The sequence below is a fragment of the Penicillium coprophilum genome (assembly GCF_028826855.1).
Source record: "Penicillium coprophilum strain IBT 35676 chromosome Unknown utg000004l_segment0_segment0, whole genome shotgun sequence".
NCBI classification, from domain to species: domain Eukaryota; kingdom Fungi; phylum Ascomycota; class Eurotiomycetes; order Eurotiales; family Aspergillaceae; genus Penicillium; species Penicillium coprophilum.
Window position 1 is genome coordinate 546,642 of NW_026622723.1, and position 19,521 is coordinate 566,162.

Genomic DNA, 19,521 nt, shown 5'->3' on the forward strand with positions numbered 1-19,521 from the left:
GGCCTAAATTCCAAGGCGGCTAGTTCTGTGTGCCCCTAGGATGATTTGACTGTATATCCAGTTCGGTCGCTCATTTTTCCCTTAAAAACAATTAATACACATATCGACGAACCTCTAGAGAACATCCAACATTTTAATAGCTCCCTCGGCCTTTCGGGAAAACGAATTCCGCACTCGGGACACTGGAATGATACTTTCCATTTGGTCGAATCAAAGTGATCGGGGAGTTTACCCGTTTAGATCAAGATATCCATCAAGCTTCAAGATGTCTCAAGATGAATCAACTTTCTTGACTACTACAGGCGCCCCGTGACATTGAAACAACCATCCCCCCACACGGGTCCCACACGGAGTTGCAGGGGGGTGGAATAAGACTACGAGCTGCATTTGGTCAGGGGAATTTGCGCCCCTCACAGGAGCTGGTCTTGTGGTTGTTTTCAACCAGCGGCCTTTGCGTCAAGTCTGCAGACTGTCCATTCCTGAAATGGAAATCATCCAACTGCCAAGGAACCAGAAACGCCACGCATTGGTGGAAGTATGGCCAGATTCACGGAGCACTCTTCAGGAACGGAGGTCCAGCTATCTGCCAAATCTCCACCTTTCAGCATGCAGAGTTTCAGCATGAAGAAACAGAATTTCGTTCGTATATATTATAATGATCTTTTGCCCTTCATGTATTTCGTGGCACCAGTACATTTCTCTACAGTTCACGTAGGACATGATGTTTTTCAAGTCCTTGGCCGTTGTTTCGCTAGCCCTTTGGGCTAAGCAGGCATCCGCGGCCTTCGGAATTACTACTAGCAGTGCTTCCTATGTAATTGATGCCGGCTCTTCAAACCCCCTGAAGTTTACTGTCAGCCGGACAAACTGCGACATTACTTCAATCAATTACTATGGATCTGAGCTTCAATACAAGTCGACTGCATCGCATATCGGATCGGGTCTTGGTAGCGCAACTGTGACTGCGAGTCAGAGCGGTGCGTTGAGAAAGAATTCGTTTTCTAGAAATTGCGCTGATCAATATAGGCGATTATATTAAGGTGACATGTGAAACATCCACCTTGACACATTACTATGTTGTCCATAATGGAGATTCAACTATTCATATGGCAACATACACAACTGCAGGTTCGTGTCTGTTGTGCTTGATTGTAGTGTCGATACTCATAATTCTTTTTAGAGCCGAGTATTGGAGAACTTCGTTACATCGCGCGCCTGAATGCAGACCTACTCCCCAACGAAGAGCCATTTGGCGTTGTCTCCAATATTGGAGGTGGTAGTGTTGTTGAGGGAGAGGATGTGGTGAGTTTACTGACCCTTTGTCCCCGAGTGAAACATACTGCTAACACATATCAGTTCTTGGTTAGTGGCCAAACGCGAAGCAAGTTCTATTCCAGCGAACGGTTTATTGATGACAAAATCCACTGTAAGAAAATGTTTGCCCCTGTCTCTCGGATTAAAAAATAACACGCACAGGTGTCTCTGGAAGCGCACACCGCGTGTGTATGATCTTAAACCAATACGAGACATCCGCTGGCGGACCTTTCCATCGGTAAGCACTACAGCCATCCGTTGTTACTATATTTAAGCTAATATGTACCAGTGATATCAATACGAACAATGTTGGCTCTTACACCGGCCTATATTGGTACATGGTATGTGACCACTGTTTCTCAAATCAATAGCTGCCTCTTATCTTATATAGAACTCCGGACACGTTCAAACCGAGACCTATCGCCAGGGCCTGCACGGTCCATACTCGATGACCTTCAGCCGGAGCGGTACCCCCAGCTCCAACATTGACACATCGTTCTTTGCCGACCTCGATATCAAAGGATACGTCCCCACGTCTGGGAGAGGCTATGTTAAGGGAACTGCATCTGGGGCTGACTCTGCTTTCAAATGGGTCATTCATTGGTATGTCCAATGCAGATCGTAATGAGGTTGGTAGATAGCTAAAGCCCAGACAGGTATAATTCTGCCGCACAGTACTGGACCTACGCTTCGTCTTCTGGGGGATTCACCTCCCCCGCCATGAAGCCCGGCACCTACACCATGGTATATTATCAGGGCGAATATGCTGTTGCTAGCTCTTCGGTGACAGTTACCGCCGGATCAACCACTTCGAAGAGTATCTCCGGGTCTGTGAAAACCGGAAAAACAGTCTTTAAGATTGGAGATTGGGATGGCACGTAAGTGCATTGGTTTGGGATACATAAATGGTACAGTTCTGATATTGACTGCTTGATAGACCAAACGGCTTCCTCAACGCGGATAAACAGCTCCGCATGCATCCCTCAGACACCCGCATGTCTTCCTGGTCTCCATCTACCTACACAGTCGGCACTTCTAAGGTCTCTTCTTTCCCCATGGCTCTCTTCAAATCCGTGAACTCCCCTTTGACAATCAAATTTACGGCATCTTCTTCGCAGACCGGAGCTGCCACGCTGAGAATTGGCACCACTCTTTCCTTTGCGTCTGGCCGGCCCCAGGTTGTGGTATGTTGAAACCACATTCCCCCTTTTGCAAGTGTTGGCAAGCATCTGACTGTTTATATAGGTCAACAATTATGCCGGCTCCATCCCGGCTGCCCCGACTAACCTTAACTCGCGTGGCGTGACTCGCGGCGCGTATAGAGGTTTTGGCGAGGTCTACGATGTTTCAATTCCGGCTGGAACTATCGTTGCGGGAACTAACACTGTAAGAACTTTTGAGCAAAGTCAGATGATATAATGCTAACTTGCAATAGATCACGATCAGTGTTGCTTCTGGTAGCTCTGGAGAGACTTACCTGAGTCCCAACTTTGTAACTATCTTCCTGCTTATCTTCTCCTTTGGCTGGAAGCTGACTTATGCCGATAGATTTTCGATTGCGTGGAGCTCTTCCAGTAAACATTTGGGGCAAATGGCCGAGTTTCAGGAAGCAGCGGAGCAGCAGAACAGGAGTTTTCGAAGTAGTAAGAGTGCGGATGGCTTTCACTTGTCTGATGTCACTTAACTTCCTGTGGCCTTGATGCCTATTTATCGGAAAGGATATCTCAAATATAAAAAAGGATTTGATTGAGACATCGTAAATATGTACAGGAACCCCCAAACCAATAATACATAAACAAAAACCCCAAGTGATACATCACCACTCAAGTCCTTGAATGGACCAACCTTCCCCCAACCCAGACAGCCTTTACATTCCGATCATCACCACTCCAGACCCATTTCTGAATCTTCTCCTCCCAACTCTCCGTACCGAACAGGTCCACATTTCCCACAGGACCAGCCTGCACAAGATCCGCACTACCATCACCTACAACACAATCCAGCGGACTCTTCTTTGTCAACTTGACCCCGCCCAGGCGAATCAACTGAACATCCCACAACATCCCCTTCTCAAACCCACCAACATCTCTCGCCATATCAATAACCGCCGCTCCGCCACGCGTGGCAAGGTAAAGACTCTCAGACACCGACAATTTCTCCCGTCCATCAGAACCATTCCCATCCGCATCCTTAGGATTGTCCCTTTGCCACGGAGCCGATTGAGCCAGCAATCGTGAAGAAAGACAAGCCTGCCGCGCCGCCTCGAGGATACTAGGACTATATCCACCACTAACATCTGTCCCAAGTCCAACCGTAATCCCTTCGTCAAGTAGCGTCCTGACAGGACAAATGCCAGACCCCAGCACGGAGTTTGACGCTGGACAGTGCGAGATCTTTGAATCGCGCGCTCGGATCAGAGCCCTCTCATCCGCCGTGAGATGCACCGCATGCGCGAGGATCGTCCGCGGTGTGAGGAGGTTGTATTTATCATAGACAGCGGCGTAACTGTCCGCCTCAGGGAAAAGCTCTTTAACAAGCGCTAACTCGTTAATATTTTCCGAAATGTGCGTCTGGATATGCAGGGGAGGCGAGTAACTTGCTGCCAAGTCGCCAAGGCTCTGCAATGCAGGTCTTGTGCATGTGGGCGCAAAGCGAGGTGTGATGATCGGCTTAACGAGATTGCCTTCTGGGTCCAGGGCATGGATGTACTCGATTGTCTGGCGGGTTGCGACGAGTGAGTCGTCGGCGCTGAAATCGCGATAGTAGTCTACGCAGAAGTCGGGGTTATCCATGCATACGCGGCCGATGAAAGCGCGTTGGCCGCGGATGTAGCATAGTGATGCTAGAGCGTTTGTGGCGGGGACGTGGGTTGTTGCGTAGTATGAGGCGCAGGTTGTGCCGTGGGATAGAGTGCGGGAGATTACTTGGTCGTAAATTCGCTGGGCTAGGATGGGTGCGTCTCTGGGATCGGCTGAGGTTTGGTGTCCCGTTTTTGGATTAGGTGGTGACCCGAAGCGGGACTCTACTGGAAATGTGTAGGTCTCTAGCCAGTCTAGCAGTGTTGATGAGCCGAAGAGGCCTGCGTTGGGGTATTGTGGAGCATGGATGTGGGTGTCTGAGGGGACATGTAGTTAGTATCAAGGCTTCGGCTTTGGACTTGGGTGGCGTTTAGAGGGATAGATTTAATACGTACCAATAAATCCGGGGAAGAAGAATTCATTTTCCTCCTCGTTCGCGGTAACAACCTTCACTTTGATCTCTGAACCATGACCGTTGACTTGGCCCTGGGCCGTCACGGCGTCGATATCAACCCAGTAATTCCGGCTCATCAATTCAGCGAACGCATTATCATCACTGGCTTGCCAGTCCCAGCCTTGAATGCGGCCGTCAGCAGCAGATACCCATAATGCGCCTCGGTTACGAGACAATTCAGGCTTCGACCCCGAGTCTGGCAGAATCGATTCAATGAATGTACCGCGATAGACAGTAAATGCATAATCAAAGAGATCGTCCGTTGTTGAGCCCATATTGTCGATGAATAATTGAAACAGCCAACTATTGGTCGCGGTGATCAAGTTGAGGATGAATGTGTGCAGTGTTGTATAGTGCTCTCCACAAAGAAAGTGAATCAGAAGTCTTGATATATATTATAGATGCAAATGTAGATCAGTCTCCACTGTGGAAATAAAAAGACCGAAGGATCGAGTCAAAATCAAGGCGAGAAAAGAGGGTCAGACACACGCTTATATGTCTAGTTTCTTCAACCTTTTGCCAAGCGATAAGTGATATTACCCGGAAAGGGCAGGCCCCGCGCTGTGGGGAATTCCAAGGTTGTCCCTGCTTGATTCGAATGTTCTCGAGATTCCTCCGACGCATGAAGTCGGTCGTAGTGGGTTGTAGGGAGTTTGTTGGTGATTAGGGCCCACGGCGGCTATTGGAGGGAGAGAGCGGGGGTCGGCCGTCTCCGATGACAATACAGAGATAATACGGTATTTGGTGCGGATGAGTTGATTTTTGATAGTGTAATTTACCATGAGATGGTTCCGTATGGTTATAAAGCACCGATAAGGCCCTGAAAAGCGTCAACCTTGGGAAGTTGATAAAAGCCAGTCAAGATTACGATAATAATACTTATTGCTAGTTTTATCCTTGAAATATCGTTTTGAAATGAAATCGATTGAAATGTCTAGAATACTTTTGATTCTTTGAATTGTATTATTCTTGGCATACTGGATGATTATGTTGAATCAATCCAGCCCTCGTAAGGACGTAGTCCGTAGGTAGTCTTTTTCTACCCTCATCAAAAATAAGAAATGTTGAATGTATACACAGAGAAGAGGTGAGCATCGGGAAAACGAGCCCCCTTATAAAAAAAAAAACAATCAGCGCAGCGTGGGTATCATAGATCTTTCTAGATCTGTCTCTATTCGGTGTCCTCGACAGGCCCGCAAGTGCAGAACAAGTTCTGGTCACCAAAGGCATCATCGACACGAGTCACTGTAGGCCAGAACTTCTTCTCCAAAAGCAGAGGCAATGGGTAAGCAGCCTGCTCACGAGTGTAAGGGCGGTTCCACTCAGAGGTGAGCAGGTCGCGCTGAGTGTGCGGGGACATCTTCAGCACGTTACCCTCACGAGGCTGGGCACCGGACTCGACCTCGCTGATCTCCTGGCGGATAGAAATCAAGGCATCACAGAAACGGTCCAGCTCAGCCTTGTTCTCGGACTCGGTGGGCTCGATCATGAGTGTGTTGGCAACGGGCCAGGACATGGTAGGGGCGTGGAAGCCATAGTCCTGGAGACGCTTGGCGATATCAATGGCCTCAACACCGCAGGTCTCCTTGAAGGCGCGCACATCGAGGATGAACTCGTGTGCACAGCGGCCGTGGTCGTTGGTGTACAGGATCGGGTAGTGGGGCTTGAGGCGGGAGAGGATGTAGTTTGCGTTGAGCAAGGTGATCTTTGTGGCGTGGGTCAGACCACGGTCGCCCATCATGTTGATGTAATTGAAAGTGATGGGCAAGATGCTGGCACTGCCCCAGGGAGCAGCGGAGATGGGAGGGGAGGAGACGTCACCACGCTTTGACTGCAAGTACTCGCTAGTGGGGTGCGAGGGCAGGAAGGGGCGCAGGTGTTCACCAACACCAATGGGTCCGACACCGGGGCCACCGCCACCGTGGGGAATACAGAAGGTCTTGTGAAGGTTCAAGTGGCACACATCAGCACCGATCTCACCTGGAGAGCAGAGACCGATCTGGGCGTTCATGTTGGCGCCGTCCATGTAGACCTGGCCACCGTGCTCATGCACAAGGCGGCAGGCCTCCTTGGCACCGGGCTCGAACACACCGAAAGTGCTGGGGTAGGTGATCATGAACGCAGCCAACTCGTCCTTGTGTTTCTCACACTTAGCCTTGAGGTCCTCCAGGTCGAGATTTCCGGTCTTGGTGTCACACTTGATGGTGACAACGCGCATACCAGCCATGGCGGCACTGGCGGGGTTGGTACCGTGAGCAGAGACAGGGATCAAGCAGAGATTACGCTTGGCATCTCCCTTGGCCTCAAAGTACTTCTTGATAACACGAAGGCCAGCGAACTCACCCTGGGCACCCGAGTTGGGCTGCACAGTGACCTCGGCCATGCCAGTGATGTCGGCCAGCTGCTGCTCCAAATCGTCAATCATCTTTGTGTAGCCCTTGGCCTGCTCGGCAGGCATGAAGGGGTGAATCTGGGAGAACTCGGGCCACGAGACTGGGATCATTTCCGTGGTAGCGTTGAGCTTCATGGTGCAAGATCCGAGAGGAATCATGGAGTGAGCCAAAGAAAGATCCTTTGATTCAAGGTGGTGAATGTACCGGAGCATCTCAGTCTCGGAGTGGTAGGTGTTGAAGACTGGGTGGGTCAGGTAAGAGGAGGTACGCTCAAGGCTGGCGGGGACAGTGGTGAGACCAAGAGTGCCATCAACCTCGACGGGAGAGGCAGAATTGTGGGCAGCAAAAACATCCAGAATTCCCTTTACCTCATCCCGGCCAACAGTCTCATCCAAAGAGAGACCGACCTTGTTTCCGCCCAGCCGGCGGAGGAAGACAGACGCAGCGCGAGCCTCAGCCATGATGGCATCGGCCTCGGCAGCACTGGGCAGCTCAATGGCCAGAGTGTCAAACACAGCGCCGCCGTCAGCACTGTTGGAGCGGAGTGGGACTTCGTAGCCTAGGCTGACGAGCTTCTCGCGCAGCAGTGACGTCATGGACATGATACGCTGGGCAATAGACTTGAGTCCGACGGGCCCATGGTAGATAGCATACATTGCAGTCATGTTAGCAAGCAAAGCCTGAGCAGTGCAAATGTTGCTGGTAGCCTTCTCGCGACGAATATGCTGCTCGCGAGTCTGCAGAGCCAGGCGCAGAGCCCGGTTACCGAGACGGTCCTTGGACACACCAACGACACGACCAGGAACCTTGCGCTTGTACTTATCGGCACAAGCGAAGAAGGCGGCGTGGGGGCCACCGAAGCCCATGGGAACACCCAGACGTTGGGCGCTGCCGAAGGCAATATCGGCACCAAATTCGCCGGGGGCCTTGAGGACGGTCAAAGCCAGCAGGTCAGTGGCTACACTGAAAGTACCACCCTGGCCGTGAATAGAGTCACTCAGAGCTTGGAAATCGAAGATACCTCCCTCGGTATCGGGGTACTGGGCAAGAACACCAATCAGGTGGTCCTTCTGCTCCTTGACAATCTTGAAATCATCGGCCAAGATATCTCCGATCACGAGGTTGATCCCGAATCCCTCGGCACGGGACTTCATGACTGCAATAGTCTGGGGGTGACAGAGTTGAGACACAACGAAGGACTTGTCAGCCTTCTTTTGCTTGGAGGCGGGCATTGTGGCGAAAGACATGGTCATGGCCTCGGCAGCGGCGGTGGCCTCGTCCAGAACTGAAGCGTTGGCGAAGGGCAGACCAGTGAGATCAGCTGTGAGTGTCTGGAAGTTTAGCAGAGACTCCAGACGGCCCTGGCTGATCTCAGGCTGGTAGGGTGTGTAGCTGGTATACCAGGCAGGGTTCTCGAGAACATTGCGCTGGATGACTGGGGGCACAATGGTGGGGTAGTAGCCGGTTCCAATATAAGTCTTGCCGGAGATATCAATCTGCTTCCTATAGGTGTCCAGCAGCTTGAGCATATCGGTTTCACCCAGTCCACCTTGCACACTGGAGCGGTACAAGCTGATATCAGCCTGGGGATCGGTAACCTTGAGGTCCTTCTTGGAGAGAATGTCCGCGGGCAAGACCTGCTTCACGAAGTCGTCCAAGGATGCCACCGGCGGGTCGAGCACGGCGAGCATCTCTGCCGCGGCGTCCGGGGAGGGACCGATGTGGCGGCGAGGGAAGGTATCGAGAGGCTGGAAGATATCCTGGGGTTGGGGATCTCCATGGTCGGAGAGGGAGCTAGTATAGACACCACGACGAGGGGCGGGTTGTGAGGTATGCAATGGTCTCCGAGCATTCAACGGTGACAATGAAGCTCGAGCAATTGAGGGCACGCGAACGCGCGACCGCAGAGCAAGCTGTCGGCCGCCGCGAAGGGCAAACAGTGATGCCGCCATACTGAGACCGGATAATGAGGGCTTTAGAGAAAAGCACTCAACACATCCACAAGGAAATCAGTAAATCAATAAAACAAGAGTATGAAGAAGACAAAAAGTGCCACAACTGTAGAAATTAATATTTATTGCCCACGCCTCTTGCCTTTTCCCTGTCCGATCATCCGATGACGGAGAACATTTCGGAAAACTAACAGCGGCGATAAGAGATTGCCTTATCCAACCAATCACAGCTGCTATCATTCGCCTTGGGCCCCAGTTCAACTACTGACCGCCTTCCAGTCGGAGCAAATGGCCGGTTTCCCGTCGGAAAAGTGGCCTGTCTACTCCACAGATCCTCCCCACCGAGGGGGACGGGGGAAGCTCCCGATGTTATCATAGCTTTCCTTGAGCTTCGATTCATCATTTAAAGAACAATATTGGTAGTGAAAAAGGCCTGCTTTCGTATTACTATCCGAATTCATACAGGATGTGAATATAAAAACATTCCCCCGATCTCAAATCGTGTACCGGAAAGCTGCATCGCCCTCAATGACCCGCTTTCCCCGGTCCGCCTGCTTATTACAGAACCGGAACCACACGCTCAAAGCAAGGGCCAACACGATGATAAGAATGTTGCACCTGGTGAGTCACCGTCAGTATATGAGCACAATGTGAAATAGAAGGAAAGACCACATACGCGATAGCAGCATACATTCCCGGTCGGTAACCAGGTGCGTCTTCTTCCCGGAACACTAGACTACTCACGATACCACCGAGACCTCCAAGGCCTACAAGTGTGGCACTTGAGAAAGCACGCGTCCATTGACCGCGCACGTTGTTCGCCTGGTATGCCATACACGATGGGATATTAGCATTAGCACCTGCAACCGTGAAGAACACGCCCGCATAGCGGACGGCGTCGCTCTTAGCGAATCCCATCATGGGCAGGCCAATGATGGCCAGCAGGGAGTTGAAAATAATGATCGGTGCGCGGACGCGGTACTTGTCGCCAACCCAAGCCGTGCCATACATGACGATTCCGGCGAACCCGTAGGGTGGCGCGACAAGGCATTGGGCTTCGCCGACGCCGTAGCCCATGCCTAAGTTGAGGATAATGGGGAGGAAGTAGGCAATAGCGTAGGTGACGGTAGTGATCGAGCTAAGACGCGGTTAGCAGAACTCGGGTCTATTTGGGGAGTTAACGCACAAGAAGATCATGGCAAAGGCCCAGATCTTCAGATCCAATGCAGGTTTCAGGAATTTCTTAAGAGAGAAAGCTTCCAAATCGCCATCATTTCGGTCCTTGTTGATGCGACGGACAATGAATGCGCATTCTCTCTCATTCAGGAAGCGCCAGGACTTGTGTGCACGGTCAGGGAAGTCGACGAGGAAGAAGAAGCATAGGATGCCTATGACGCCAGTAATCTATGTTTTTTATTAGCTCGGTTTGTTTCCGCTAAATCAACTTTGCATACCACTCCCTCAAGGATGAAAATCCATCTCCAACCAGTCAGCCCTTCCCTGCCGTTCAATTGCATCAAACCAAATGCAAGGATGCCCGCTAATGCAGAAGCAACACATCCAATGAGATAGAAGATAGAGAAACGCTTTTGAACATCATCTTTGAAGGGTCAGCGCTATGCAATCACTTGGAGGGGTGTTTTTGGCCTACATCGGGTATACCAGCAGGATAGCAAGTAAACGCAACCAGGGAAGTAACCAGCTTCCAGCACACCCAAAAGCACACGCGTGCCAACCAATGCGCCCCAGTCTTTGACAAATCCCATACCCTATGCCAGTCAATAAATTGAAATTTCGATGTTGAGAGAACGCAGGAAGCCCTTACAATCATAATTCCGGCCCAGCATACAATAATTGAGGACAGGAAGAATGTCGGGCCAAGTTTGCGAATGATAACCGTCATCGGCGGCTGGAAGATAATATAGGGCACGAAGAACATCAAAACGACAATGGACTATTCAAAAGTTAGCTAATCACCTTCTAGACTCGTGCCCTATATATTTGAACGTACATAGCGCTGGCCAACTTCTAGTTGTAATTCTTGTTTCAACCTATTACAGCATTCAGTAAATGGCTTGGGCACATACGATTGTCCTACATCACTGTAGTCTTACCCTGCAACGGCAGCCATGCTCAGATTCGTCCGGTCCATGAGCGAAATGCAATAAGCCAATCCGGTCATGGTCACCAGACGCAGATCAATCCGTCGAATAATCTTTTTCTGCTCTTGTGGTGTAAACTCCTCCTCTTCCTCCTCGCTGAGAGGAGTTCTTCTCCCAATATCCTCGATGAGGTGGTCAGCAGGCGGTTTCTCATCGATGGGAGCCATAGTTCCCATATTGATATGCCCGAACTTAATTGGAGGATAAAATGGATGTATAAGATGTAGATGTAGAGGAAAGTAGGAAGGACGGAGATGGGATATGAGAAGAAGAAAGAAAGAAATTCAATGGGGTTGGAGTAGAATTAGTAGACAGAGCTGCAGCCTTATCTAGCAAAGGACAAGACCAGCAAGGATCAGAAAGTATATATTCATCTAGTATTCCAAGGAGGAATAAGCCCCGAAAAAATGCAATCCATTCCTAAATCAGCCATTCAAGATCGACGCTCGCCTATTGCAGCCTGCTCCAAAACTGCCCAGGAAAGTCTCCAAGAAACAGGTGCATCGAGAACGCAATAGCCGGCAAGTGGTAGTAGTGTGCCTCGGGACAAGCACATCTGCCGTACGGCAAGTAATAATGTCCGAAACAAATGAGGGGGAGGCCACTCCACTTGACACTCTCTACGAGTCATCTCTGGTATGTCGTTGGACTAGTTCGGTGGCTACTTCTGGGGACAATCCGGGGAGGGAGTAAATGCGGGGGAATGTACTTGGCAACTTGGCAAATGGCAAATTTGATACACTTTGATCCCCCTCTCTGCGGGTTTCAAGCCGATATCTAGGGCTAGAGACGTCATTTGGACGATCTGTTCTAGCCAAGTTTGCTTAGTGTTTACTGTTGATTCACGAAAAACCCACAAACTCCCCTTACATCTGGAATTCCTAGGGCAAGGAGAGACCTTTTCTACTTGTCAGGTGGTTCAGTGGGCATGGACTTGGCCAGTCAGAAAGGAGCTTATAAGGGAACTTTAGCCATCGCTCAAATAGTCGGTGATGCCGAAAGTATAATTCGTATAGAAAACCCTCTCGAATCCTCAGTAAATAGTCACATCCTTACATAAATGTCATAGGCTACTCAATATATTCTCTACTGCGAGACATATATGTAGAATATTTGAGACGACTGTTAAAATCCATGAGTGGTAAAATATTCTTGCAATACCTCAAATGACACCAGGTGAGGCATTTGAGTATCTCATATTAGGATCGTTATAAGGACCAGAATAGATGGATGCAAAGTGTTGACATGGAAAATTGAATTTCGAATTTTTGAACCTCGGTTCAGCCTTAGAATGCTAATCCCGTCGACGGTAACTTTCATCATCCTCGTATTCGTCCTCTTCTTCATCCTCTTCCAAGAGAAGTCTCTCGCGTTCTTCCTCATCTACCCGATTTTGCTCTCTCATCTGTCTCACAGAAACAAAAACAAAGATCACGAGTGCCGTTCCAACAAGAAATCCCGCGATTGCCAAGGCGGCATTGATTGGAATTGGGTTGCCATCAAACGTATGATGAGTCAATGCGTCAAGCCCATACTGAGAAAAGTTGGCAATTCCCGAGAGGCAAATGATGGCACCGTATACGCGCCCAAACGTCGCAAAGCCGAAGACTTTGGTGGTATAATCACTAGAGCCAAGATTAGCACGTGGAATGTACCAGTGAGTGGAAGACAACATACGACATGGCCGAGTAATAGAGAGGCCGGAGTAAGACAAAGAGCACAACGGTCAGATAACCAGCCCAAACTGCCGGGATGGAGTTGAGTACACCAATGACCGTGGTGAAAAGCACAATTAGCCCAAGCATGGTTGGTACGCTGAGGCGATCGAGAAGGTATCCGATCGCAGGTGTGAAGAGAACACCCCCGAGCGGTAGCGCGATATCGAAAAAGGCACCTATCTTATCTGCCTCCTCGATCGATCCGAGCATGTATTCATACTGCGAGCGAATCGTCGCGATAAAGTAGTTCATGCGAATCATCTGCAAAACAGTCATCAGCGTGATCAGGATAAACCAGGGCGTGGCCATCTGCCGATGCGCCGGCAGGCCGTGCATTACACCCCAGACCGAACTCGTCTGCTTGCGATCCTCTTCTCGCTCCGCACGCATCTGACGCTCATCTTTATCACCGAGCACCGCATCGATTTGGCGGATCTTCTTCCTTCGCTGCTCCGCTCGCTTCTTCCGCACCCGGTTGAGCTCCGACGTGCTCTCGATTTCATCATCGGAGTCGTGGACGTCGCGTGTGGCATCTTCGGCCTTTTCTATTTTGTTTTCCAATTGCAAGGTCGATACATAGTCACGCGCCGGCATAATGGTCACTAGTGCGATTAAAATACACACGGGGACGACCAGATAGCCCAGGAAGAACTTGTCCGGGGTGAAAGCTCTGCCCGACGCCTCATAGATGAGTCGGTAAAAGAGGAACACAGCAGCAGAGGCGTCGAATGCACCAGTCACCAGCGCGACGATCGACCCCGCATATTTGGGAAACGCATTCGCGATTTGGAACGAGGGTACAAATAAAAATGTGCCAGCTAGAGCGAGGAAGAAATTACCCGCGATATAGCCATCGAAGCCAGGTTCGTGGAATGCAAATGCCATGATAACACCACCGATGGCAAGCAGCAGGCAAGCAATAAACCAGCAGACGCGTGATCCACATCGGTCCAAAATCGTCCCTACGGGAAGAGCCGAGACATTGGCTGTTATCGAAGCAATGGTGAAAAACAGGTTGAGTCTAGTTGTGGTTAGCGACAAACACAACTCGAAGGCGTCTGTGCAACAAACATACCTAAGATCCTGCTGTGCGCATAGCTCAAGCCCTTCATCTATTTCCGCAGGCGTGCAACGCTCGTGATAAACACCCTCTTCGACGAGAACAGGTTTGAGCGCCGCGAAGCCAAACACGATCCCCGACGCGCTCCAGCACGCGAGAACAGTGACGACAACCTGAGCTAGATAGTGTCAACAGTTTGTCTTACCCTATACTGAACTGTACATACCTATTCGCTTTGCAGGGGAATGTTTGTACGCTGGTGTTCCAGGAAGCAATTCTGCGACCGGGATAACCTCGCTCGGGGGTTGGAGGACATCATAGCTTATTTTGCGGCGAATGGGAACGAAGTCACAATCGTCAACTAGGTCTATTTCGGGTTCCCGATCAACGCCGTCAATGGCAGAAACATGCTGCACCAAGGACATTCTGTGTTGAACAGAGTTGTGGAGGGGAAGTTGATCTTATCGTACAAAAACTTGAGTTCGCCGTTTTCTGCAAGGCAGCTTTTATGTATTGAATATGTCCCTGGAATGCTCATTTCGGTCACTCATACTAAACTTATTTATATTCTTGTTAATAATGTGAAAAGCCACTGTCTTTTTTTATCCTTGGAGCTTAGAGCTGGAAAAACTATATATGGTACCTGATACGCCTAATATTTCGCCATAAATTCAAGGTATACTAGAACAAACATTCATATGTAGGTGTAGAAATAGGAGAAAGGGGTATATTAATAGTCTTCGTATTACCATGTCGTAGATAGCATAAGCTATAGCGATTTTCCTCCGATTTGTCTGGTTCGCTTAAATTGCCACATCCCTTGAAAGCTGCTCTAAATTTCTACTAATATTTAACCACAGTATAGCCGAAAAGAAAGCTAATGACAGACAGGTAATGGTTGAGTGATATATATTTGTTCTTACCTTGTTCGAATATCCACAAACATCCATAAATATTAAATACCTAACGCCCCATATCTTGAGTGGAAATCTCTAGAAAGTTGTATACTGGCGACGTGATATGCACCTCAGCACGCCCTCTATCACAAGCTATAGTTTTTCTTGAGCAGCCGCAGCGGTAGCTTTCTCCTTCTTGATTGACTTCCATTCCATTGTCAGCGCGGGGGCAACCATCAGACAGGACACTGCCACGGAAACAATGAAAGACCGCCTGAGGCCATCATTGTATAACGCCAGAACCTCGGCCAACTTGTTAGCTGGAACAGCACCTGACAGACCCGTTGCTCCAGTGTCCATGATTTTGGCTACATCAATTCCCTGCACACGGGGAAGGTTTGTTCCGAGGTAATTCTGGAAGAGCGACTGAGCGACCGCGATAAAGATTGCTCCACCAAGAGATTGGGAGAAGAACATGAGCGAGATACCGATGGCGACCTCGTCCATAGAAAGGATAGTCTGCGCCGCCATGGAGGGCTGCTGCATTCCTGTGCCGATACCAATACCAAACAACACTTGGTACCCAATCCAGGCGGCATGGTTGGTGTCCACTTTGAAGGTCGTCATCAGCCCTGCGCCCGTCGACATGAGAATCGCCGCAACAAACATCCACGGAACATAGTATCCCGTTGCAGTGATAATTCCCCCAGAGATGATGGTTCCAACAACAAGCGCCAGCACCATGGGGATCGTGTCGATACCAGACTTCACAGCTGATGTGCCTTGCACGCCCTGGAACCAGAGTGGGAGTGTGTACATCATAGAGATTAGCCCTCCGCCCACGCACATCGAGAAGACGACACCGCTGATGATGCTGCGTTGACTGAAGATATGAGGCGGCACCGTCGCATCCTTCTTGAGCCGGACCTGTACCCCGACAAAGGCGATCATCAAGATCCCTGAAATGACGAACAGTGCAATAACGCGTCCGTTGCTCCAGGGGTAGGTTGCGCCGCCCCACTGCAAGGCGAGCAGGAAGCAGATGACAGAGGGCAAGAATAATACGCTCCCTAGGGGATCGAGACGGAGAATTTGTTGCTTCCAGGTGTAAGGTTGGGGTTTGTGGGGGACAGTCAGGAAAAAGAATAAGATGACCATGGTCAAACCGCCGATAGGCAGGTTGATGTAGAAGCACCAACGCCATGTTACGTTATCTGTGAATGCACCCCCCATAAGAGGACCGACGATTGATGAAATTCCAAAGGTCGACCCCATCAGCCCAACATACATGGGCCGTTTTTCCAGGGGTACAATCTGTGCAATGATCACCGACGCGCCGGAAAATATGCCTGCCGATCCAATCCCTGCTATCGCACGCCCCACGATGAAGGCCTTGGAGTTGGGTGCGCCGCCACAGACCGCCGATCCTACTTCAAAAATAAGGACCGCGATCAGGAAGATGGTCTTGGTCGAGTAGAAGGTGTACACCTTGCCCCAGGATAGCTGGGTGGCGCAACTCGTCAGAAGGTATGCACTTGCATACCAACTGATATCTTCCAGAGCATTGAACTGGGTTGTGATTCGGGGGACTGCTGTGGCAATGATGGTGCGATCCTATAGTGTTTGAAGGCTTGTTAGTATAGATCCATGCAAGCAATAGGAAACACAACATTCATACCAAGGCAACCAAAAACATAGCCAGTAAAATAGAAACAATGATAGCTAGCAGCCGGGCCCCCGTAGCTAAGTGAGTCTCATCATCTTTGACATCGGAAGGCTTCTCGGTGGTAATCGAGACCTGGTCTGGGTGCTTGTCCACCCCTTCTTCTATCGATTCAGTCATGGTATAATAAGCGAAGTAACGAATATGAGAGAAGTAAATATTTGAAGCTGGCTTAATTGACACATAGGGGAAATGGCAGGTTTATAAATAATTCACGCGTGTACAGAATTTCGGAGGTGAGATTTATTTCGGCGCCGAACAGCACAGAGCAAAATCAAGTTCGGCGCCGAATGAGCTTCGGAAGGCTTCTTATGTACGCGAAACAGACAGGCATGTCATGGATCCGAAGCGAAAAGATATTCCATTCAAACCCTTAGATGAACTCCAGAATCCTGATGAGTTCCATTTCTCCTACCACCGACAGCGTCATCTCTTCGGTTGCACCTTCGATAAGCCGACAAAGAAGCCGCATAGTTGAGCCCCGTCGCCGTAACGACAAAGGCTCCAACCATTTTTCCTGGTCGCAAAGAAGCGAGAAAGAAAACACACAGTGATTCAAAAGGATGAATGAAGCTACATGCTCTCGGAGGGTGGCTATAACCTTAGCTGGAGTGCTGAGGTGATCGATCAGACTCCCTTTTCGATGCCATAATCGTACGTATAGCTTCGTTATCAACCACAGCGCGCCAGCTTCATGACTGGATACTATAATACCGTGATCTTTTTTAAAAAGAACAGCTGGATGAATGTCCGGAGCGCGTCTTGAGACTGAAATGTACAGCAAAACTTTTCTTGTCCATTGAGATTTGGTAGAAGTACACTCGGCGGCTTCTGCGCCCATATTGGTCAAGAGCAAGAAATCTCAATGCCTATGACTCATCAGTACCGGCCAAGTAATAAAGATATGGTCGGTTAGATTTTGGCTTATAAGTCTCGCGATCACGTTGTCTGGTGGACGGCTCTCGAATATTTTGTTGGTTCCTATTGAAGAGCCTAGTCACACCTGAGACTCCAGGGCTGGGGCATTCATTAACATCATTTTGACGGAAAATTTGCAGCTCATATCTCCTAAACTTCCGCAACATGCCAGGTTCGTCACTTTGAGTTGTGGATTTATTCAGCCTTCGGCTCTGTGTTGGCTTATTTTGGGCATTTGAATCAGACACCAAAGAGACAACGCCCGGGTAACTCATGCTCGATGGGTGCCCACGCCCTCCTGCATTTTGACGAGACTCAAATGTAAGTAAGCATCTCAAAAGAAAATGTGGTTCAATTTTGATGTTGAACATTCAATTGCTGATATGGTAGAGACAGATCGATCTTCCATGTCGGATGTCATGTCCGCCCTGACCATGATTCACACTTGCATCACACAGAATGCTACAAAACTCCCAGCATCTAAATGAACGACATATTTCGTAGGCTCATTGATATTCCCACCACCATCATGCTGATCTCAACCAAAGCAAAGTTGTTCCTAACTTTTGGAGCCCGCAGATTTACCGTTACCCGGTTCTGTGCTGAACAGCGTGGGTTCGCTCAAGTAGCCGGCACTGAGACAATACCTGAAGTTAGCATTTAATCTCTGCATATTAGGGACAGCGAGACTAACGTGGATCGGGATAGGAAAATGATAGGCCTTTCACAATACCCCTTGCGGAGGAAAGCTTTCAAACATACAATCTTGATCCGCCGCCATACTTTGTCGAGACAACGAAGAACCAACTGAAGCAGATGTATCGCGACATGATAGCAATAAGGTTTGCATCGTTTCTGTGGAGCTCACCATTTCACGCATGCTGATATGTCTCAAGACGCATGGAGCTAGGTGCCGACCAGTTGTACAAAGAGAGAAAGATCCGCGGTTTCTGTCACCTATCAACTGGACAAGAGGCAGTTGCAGTTGGAATTGAGCACGCAATTAGCAAAGAAGACAAACTGATCACCGCGTACCGCTCTCACGGGTTCACATATATGCGTGGCGGTACAATCAGATCAATCATCGGTGAGCTCCTGGGTTGCCGGGATGGGATAGCACATGGGAAAGGCGGATCGATGCACATGTACTCCAAAAGCTTCTTCGGCGGAAATGGTATCGTGGGTGCAAGCGTGCCACTGGGGGCTGGCATAGCGCTTGCCCAGCAGTATGACGAGACAGGTAACGTCACAATCAATTTGTATGGTGACGGAGCCGCGAACCAAGGGCAGGTGCACGAGGCCTTCAACATGGCAAAATTGTGGAATCTACCCGTGATATTTGGCTGCGAGAGTAAGTCTTTACTGATTTGCAAGTTGATTTTCTTCCTCTGACAGCAAGGCAAACAGACAACAAGTATGGGATGGGGACGTCTGATAAAAGGGCATCTGCCATGACGGAGTATTATAAACGTGGTCAATACATCCCCGGTCTTCGGATTGATGGGATGGACGTTCTAGCTGTACTGACTGCAGTCAAGCATGGGCGTGATTTTGTTAAAATAGGCAATGGTCCCCTCGTATATGAGTATGTCACCTATCGATTTGCCGGTCACTCCATGTCCGACCCTGGAATTGCCTACCGCAGTCGAGAGGAGTTGCAGAAAACCCGTGAAAACGACCCACTTATAAATTTGAAGATGAAATTGATAGACTGGGGCATCATTACCGAGGACGAAGCCAAGGCTATCGAAAAGGAAGTGAGAAGATTCGTCAATGAGGAAATCGAACATGCCAAGCAGATGCCCGCCCCTGAGGCCAGTCTTGATGTTTTGTTTAAAGACATCTATGTACCGGGTAGTGAACCTTCTCAGAGGCGAGGCAGGACAGTCGATGAGACTTGGTATTGAAAATTGACGCTGCTGTGGTGCTAGAAATTTAGATATCTAGAGTCGGTTCACGGTAGGGCCAATCAAACAAAGGATACATACCTAGGTAAAGCGTAACAATTTGCTAGTTGCCGCAAAACAAGACACTTCCAATAGTCATTGGTTGGATGCGATATCTCGAAGTATGAAGCTCTAAAATCAAATGCGAAGAAGTTCCAATACTTTCAAAAAGATCGAATGGTATTGA

At 49.4% G+C, this 19,521-nt stretch overlaps 7 protein-coding genes across 7 annotated transcripts; 2 read left to right on the forward strand and 5 right to left on the reverse strand.

Annotated features, from left to right (window-relative positions):
• Window positions 1–718: 718 nt before the first annotated feature.
• On the forward strand, window positions 719–2,998 carry rglA (putative rhamnogalacturonase B; the record flags this gene model as incomplete). Its single annotated transcript, XM_056675751.1, has 11 exons — window positions 719–977; window positions 1,027–1,128; window positions 1,181–1,302; window positions 1,357–1,426; window positions 1,477–1,552; window positions 1,604–1,655; window positions 1,706–1,917; window positions 1,971–2,192; window positions 2,252–2,498; window positions 2,560–2,700; window positions 2,750–2,998. 11 exons carry the CDS (start codon window positions 719–721, stop codon window positions 2,996–2,998), a joined length of 1,752 nt encoding a protein of 583 aa, XP_056530751.1.
• Window positions 2,999–3,137: 139 nt separating this feature from the next.
• Window positions 3,138–4,841, reverse strand: N7500_004607 (uncharacterized protein; the record flags this gene model as incomplete). The annotated part of the gene is made up of 2 exons (XM_056675752.1): window positions 3,138–4,429; window positions 4,508–4,841. 2 exons carry the CDS (start codon window positions 4,839–4,841, stop codon window positions 3,138–3,140), a joined length of 1,626 nt encoding a protein of 541 aa, XP_056530752.1.
• An 896-nt stretch (window positions 4,842–5,737) lies between these two features.
• N7500_004608 (glycine decarboxylase subunit P) lies at window positions 5,738–8,911 on the reverse strand (the record flags this gene model as incomplete). Its single annotated transcript, XM_056675753.1, has 1 exon — window positions 5,738–8,911. One exon carries the CDS (start codon window positions 8,909–8,911, stop codon window positions 5,738–5,740), a length of 3,174 nt encoding a protein of 1,057 aa, XP_056530753.1.
• Window positions 8,912–9,405: 494 nt separating this feature from the next.
• N7500_004609 (putative phthalate transporter) lies at window positions 9,406–11,249 on the reverse strand (the record flags this gene model as incomplete). The annotated part of the gene is made up of 8 exons (XM_056675754.1): window positions 9,406–9,529; window positions 9,588–10,049; window positions 10,098–10,315; window positions 10,366–10,511; window positions 10,563–10,680; window positions 10,737–10,865; window positions 10,923–10,962; window positions 11,026–11,249. 8 exons carry the CDS (start codon window positions 11,247–11,249, stop codon window positions 9,406–9,408), a joined length of 1,461 nt encoding a protein of 486 aa, XP_056530754.1.
• A 1,118-nt stretch (window positions 11,250–12,367) lies between these two features.
• On the reverse strand, window positions 12,368–14,276 carry N7500_004610 (putative MFS transporter; the record flags this gene model as incomplete). Its single annotated transcript, XM_056675755.1, has 4 exons — window positions 12,368–12,698; window positions 12,751–13,812; window positions 13,867–14,029; window positions 14,078–14,276. 4 exons carry the CDS (start codon window positions 14,274–14,276, stop codon window positions 12,368–12,370), a joined length of 1,755 nt encoding a protein of 584 aa, XP_056530755.1.
• A 624-nt stretch (window positions 14,277–14,900) lies between these two features.
• Window positions 14,901–16,590, reverse strand: N7500_004611 (MDR family MFS transporter; the record flags this gene model as incomplete). The annotated part of the gene is made up of 2 exons (XM_056675756.1): window positions 14,901–16,361; window positions 16,426–16,590. 2 exons carry the CDS (start codon window positions 16,588–16,590, stop codon window positions 14,901–14,903), a joined length of 1,626 nt encoding a protein of 541 aa, XP_056530756.1.
• Window positions 16,591–17,917: 1,327 nt separating this feature from the next.
• Window positions 17,918–19,295, forward strand: N7500_004612 (uncharacterized protein; the record flags this gene model as incomplete). Its single annotated transcript, XM_056675757.1, has 4 exons — window positions 17,918–18,040; window positions 18,097–18,230; window positions 18,285–18,739; window positions 18,796–19,295. The coding sequence occupies 4 exons, from the start codon at window positions 17,918–17,920 to the stop codon at window positions 19,293–19,295; spliced, it is 1,212 nt and encodes a 403-aa protein (XP_056530757.1).
• Between the last annotated feature and the right edge of the window lie 226 nt (window positions 19,296–19,521).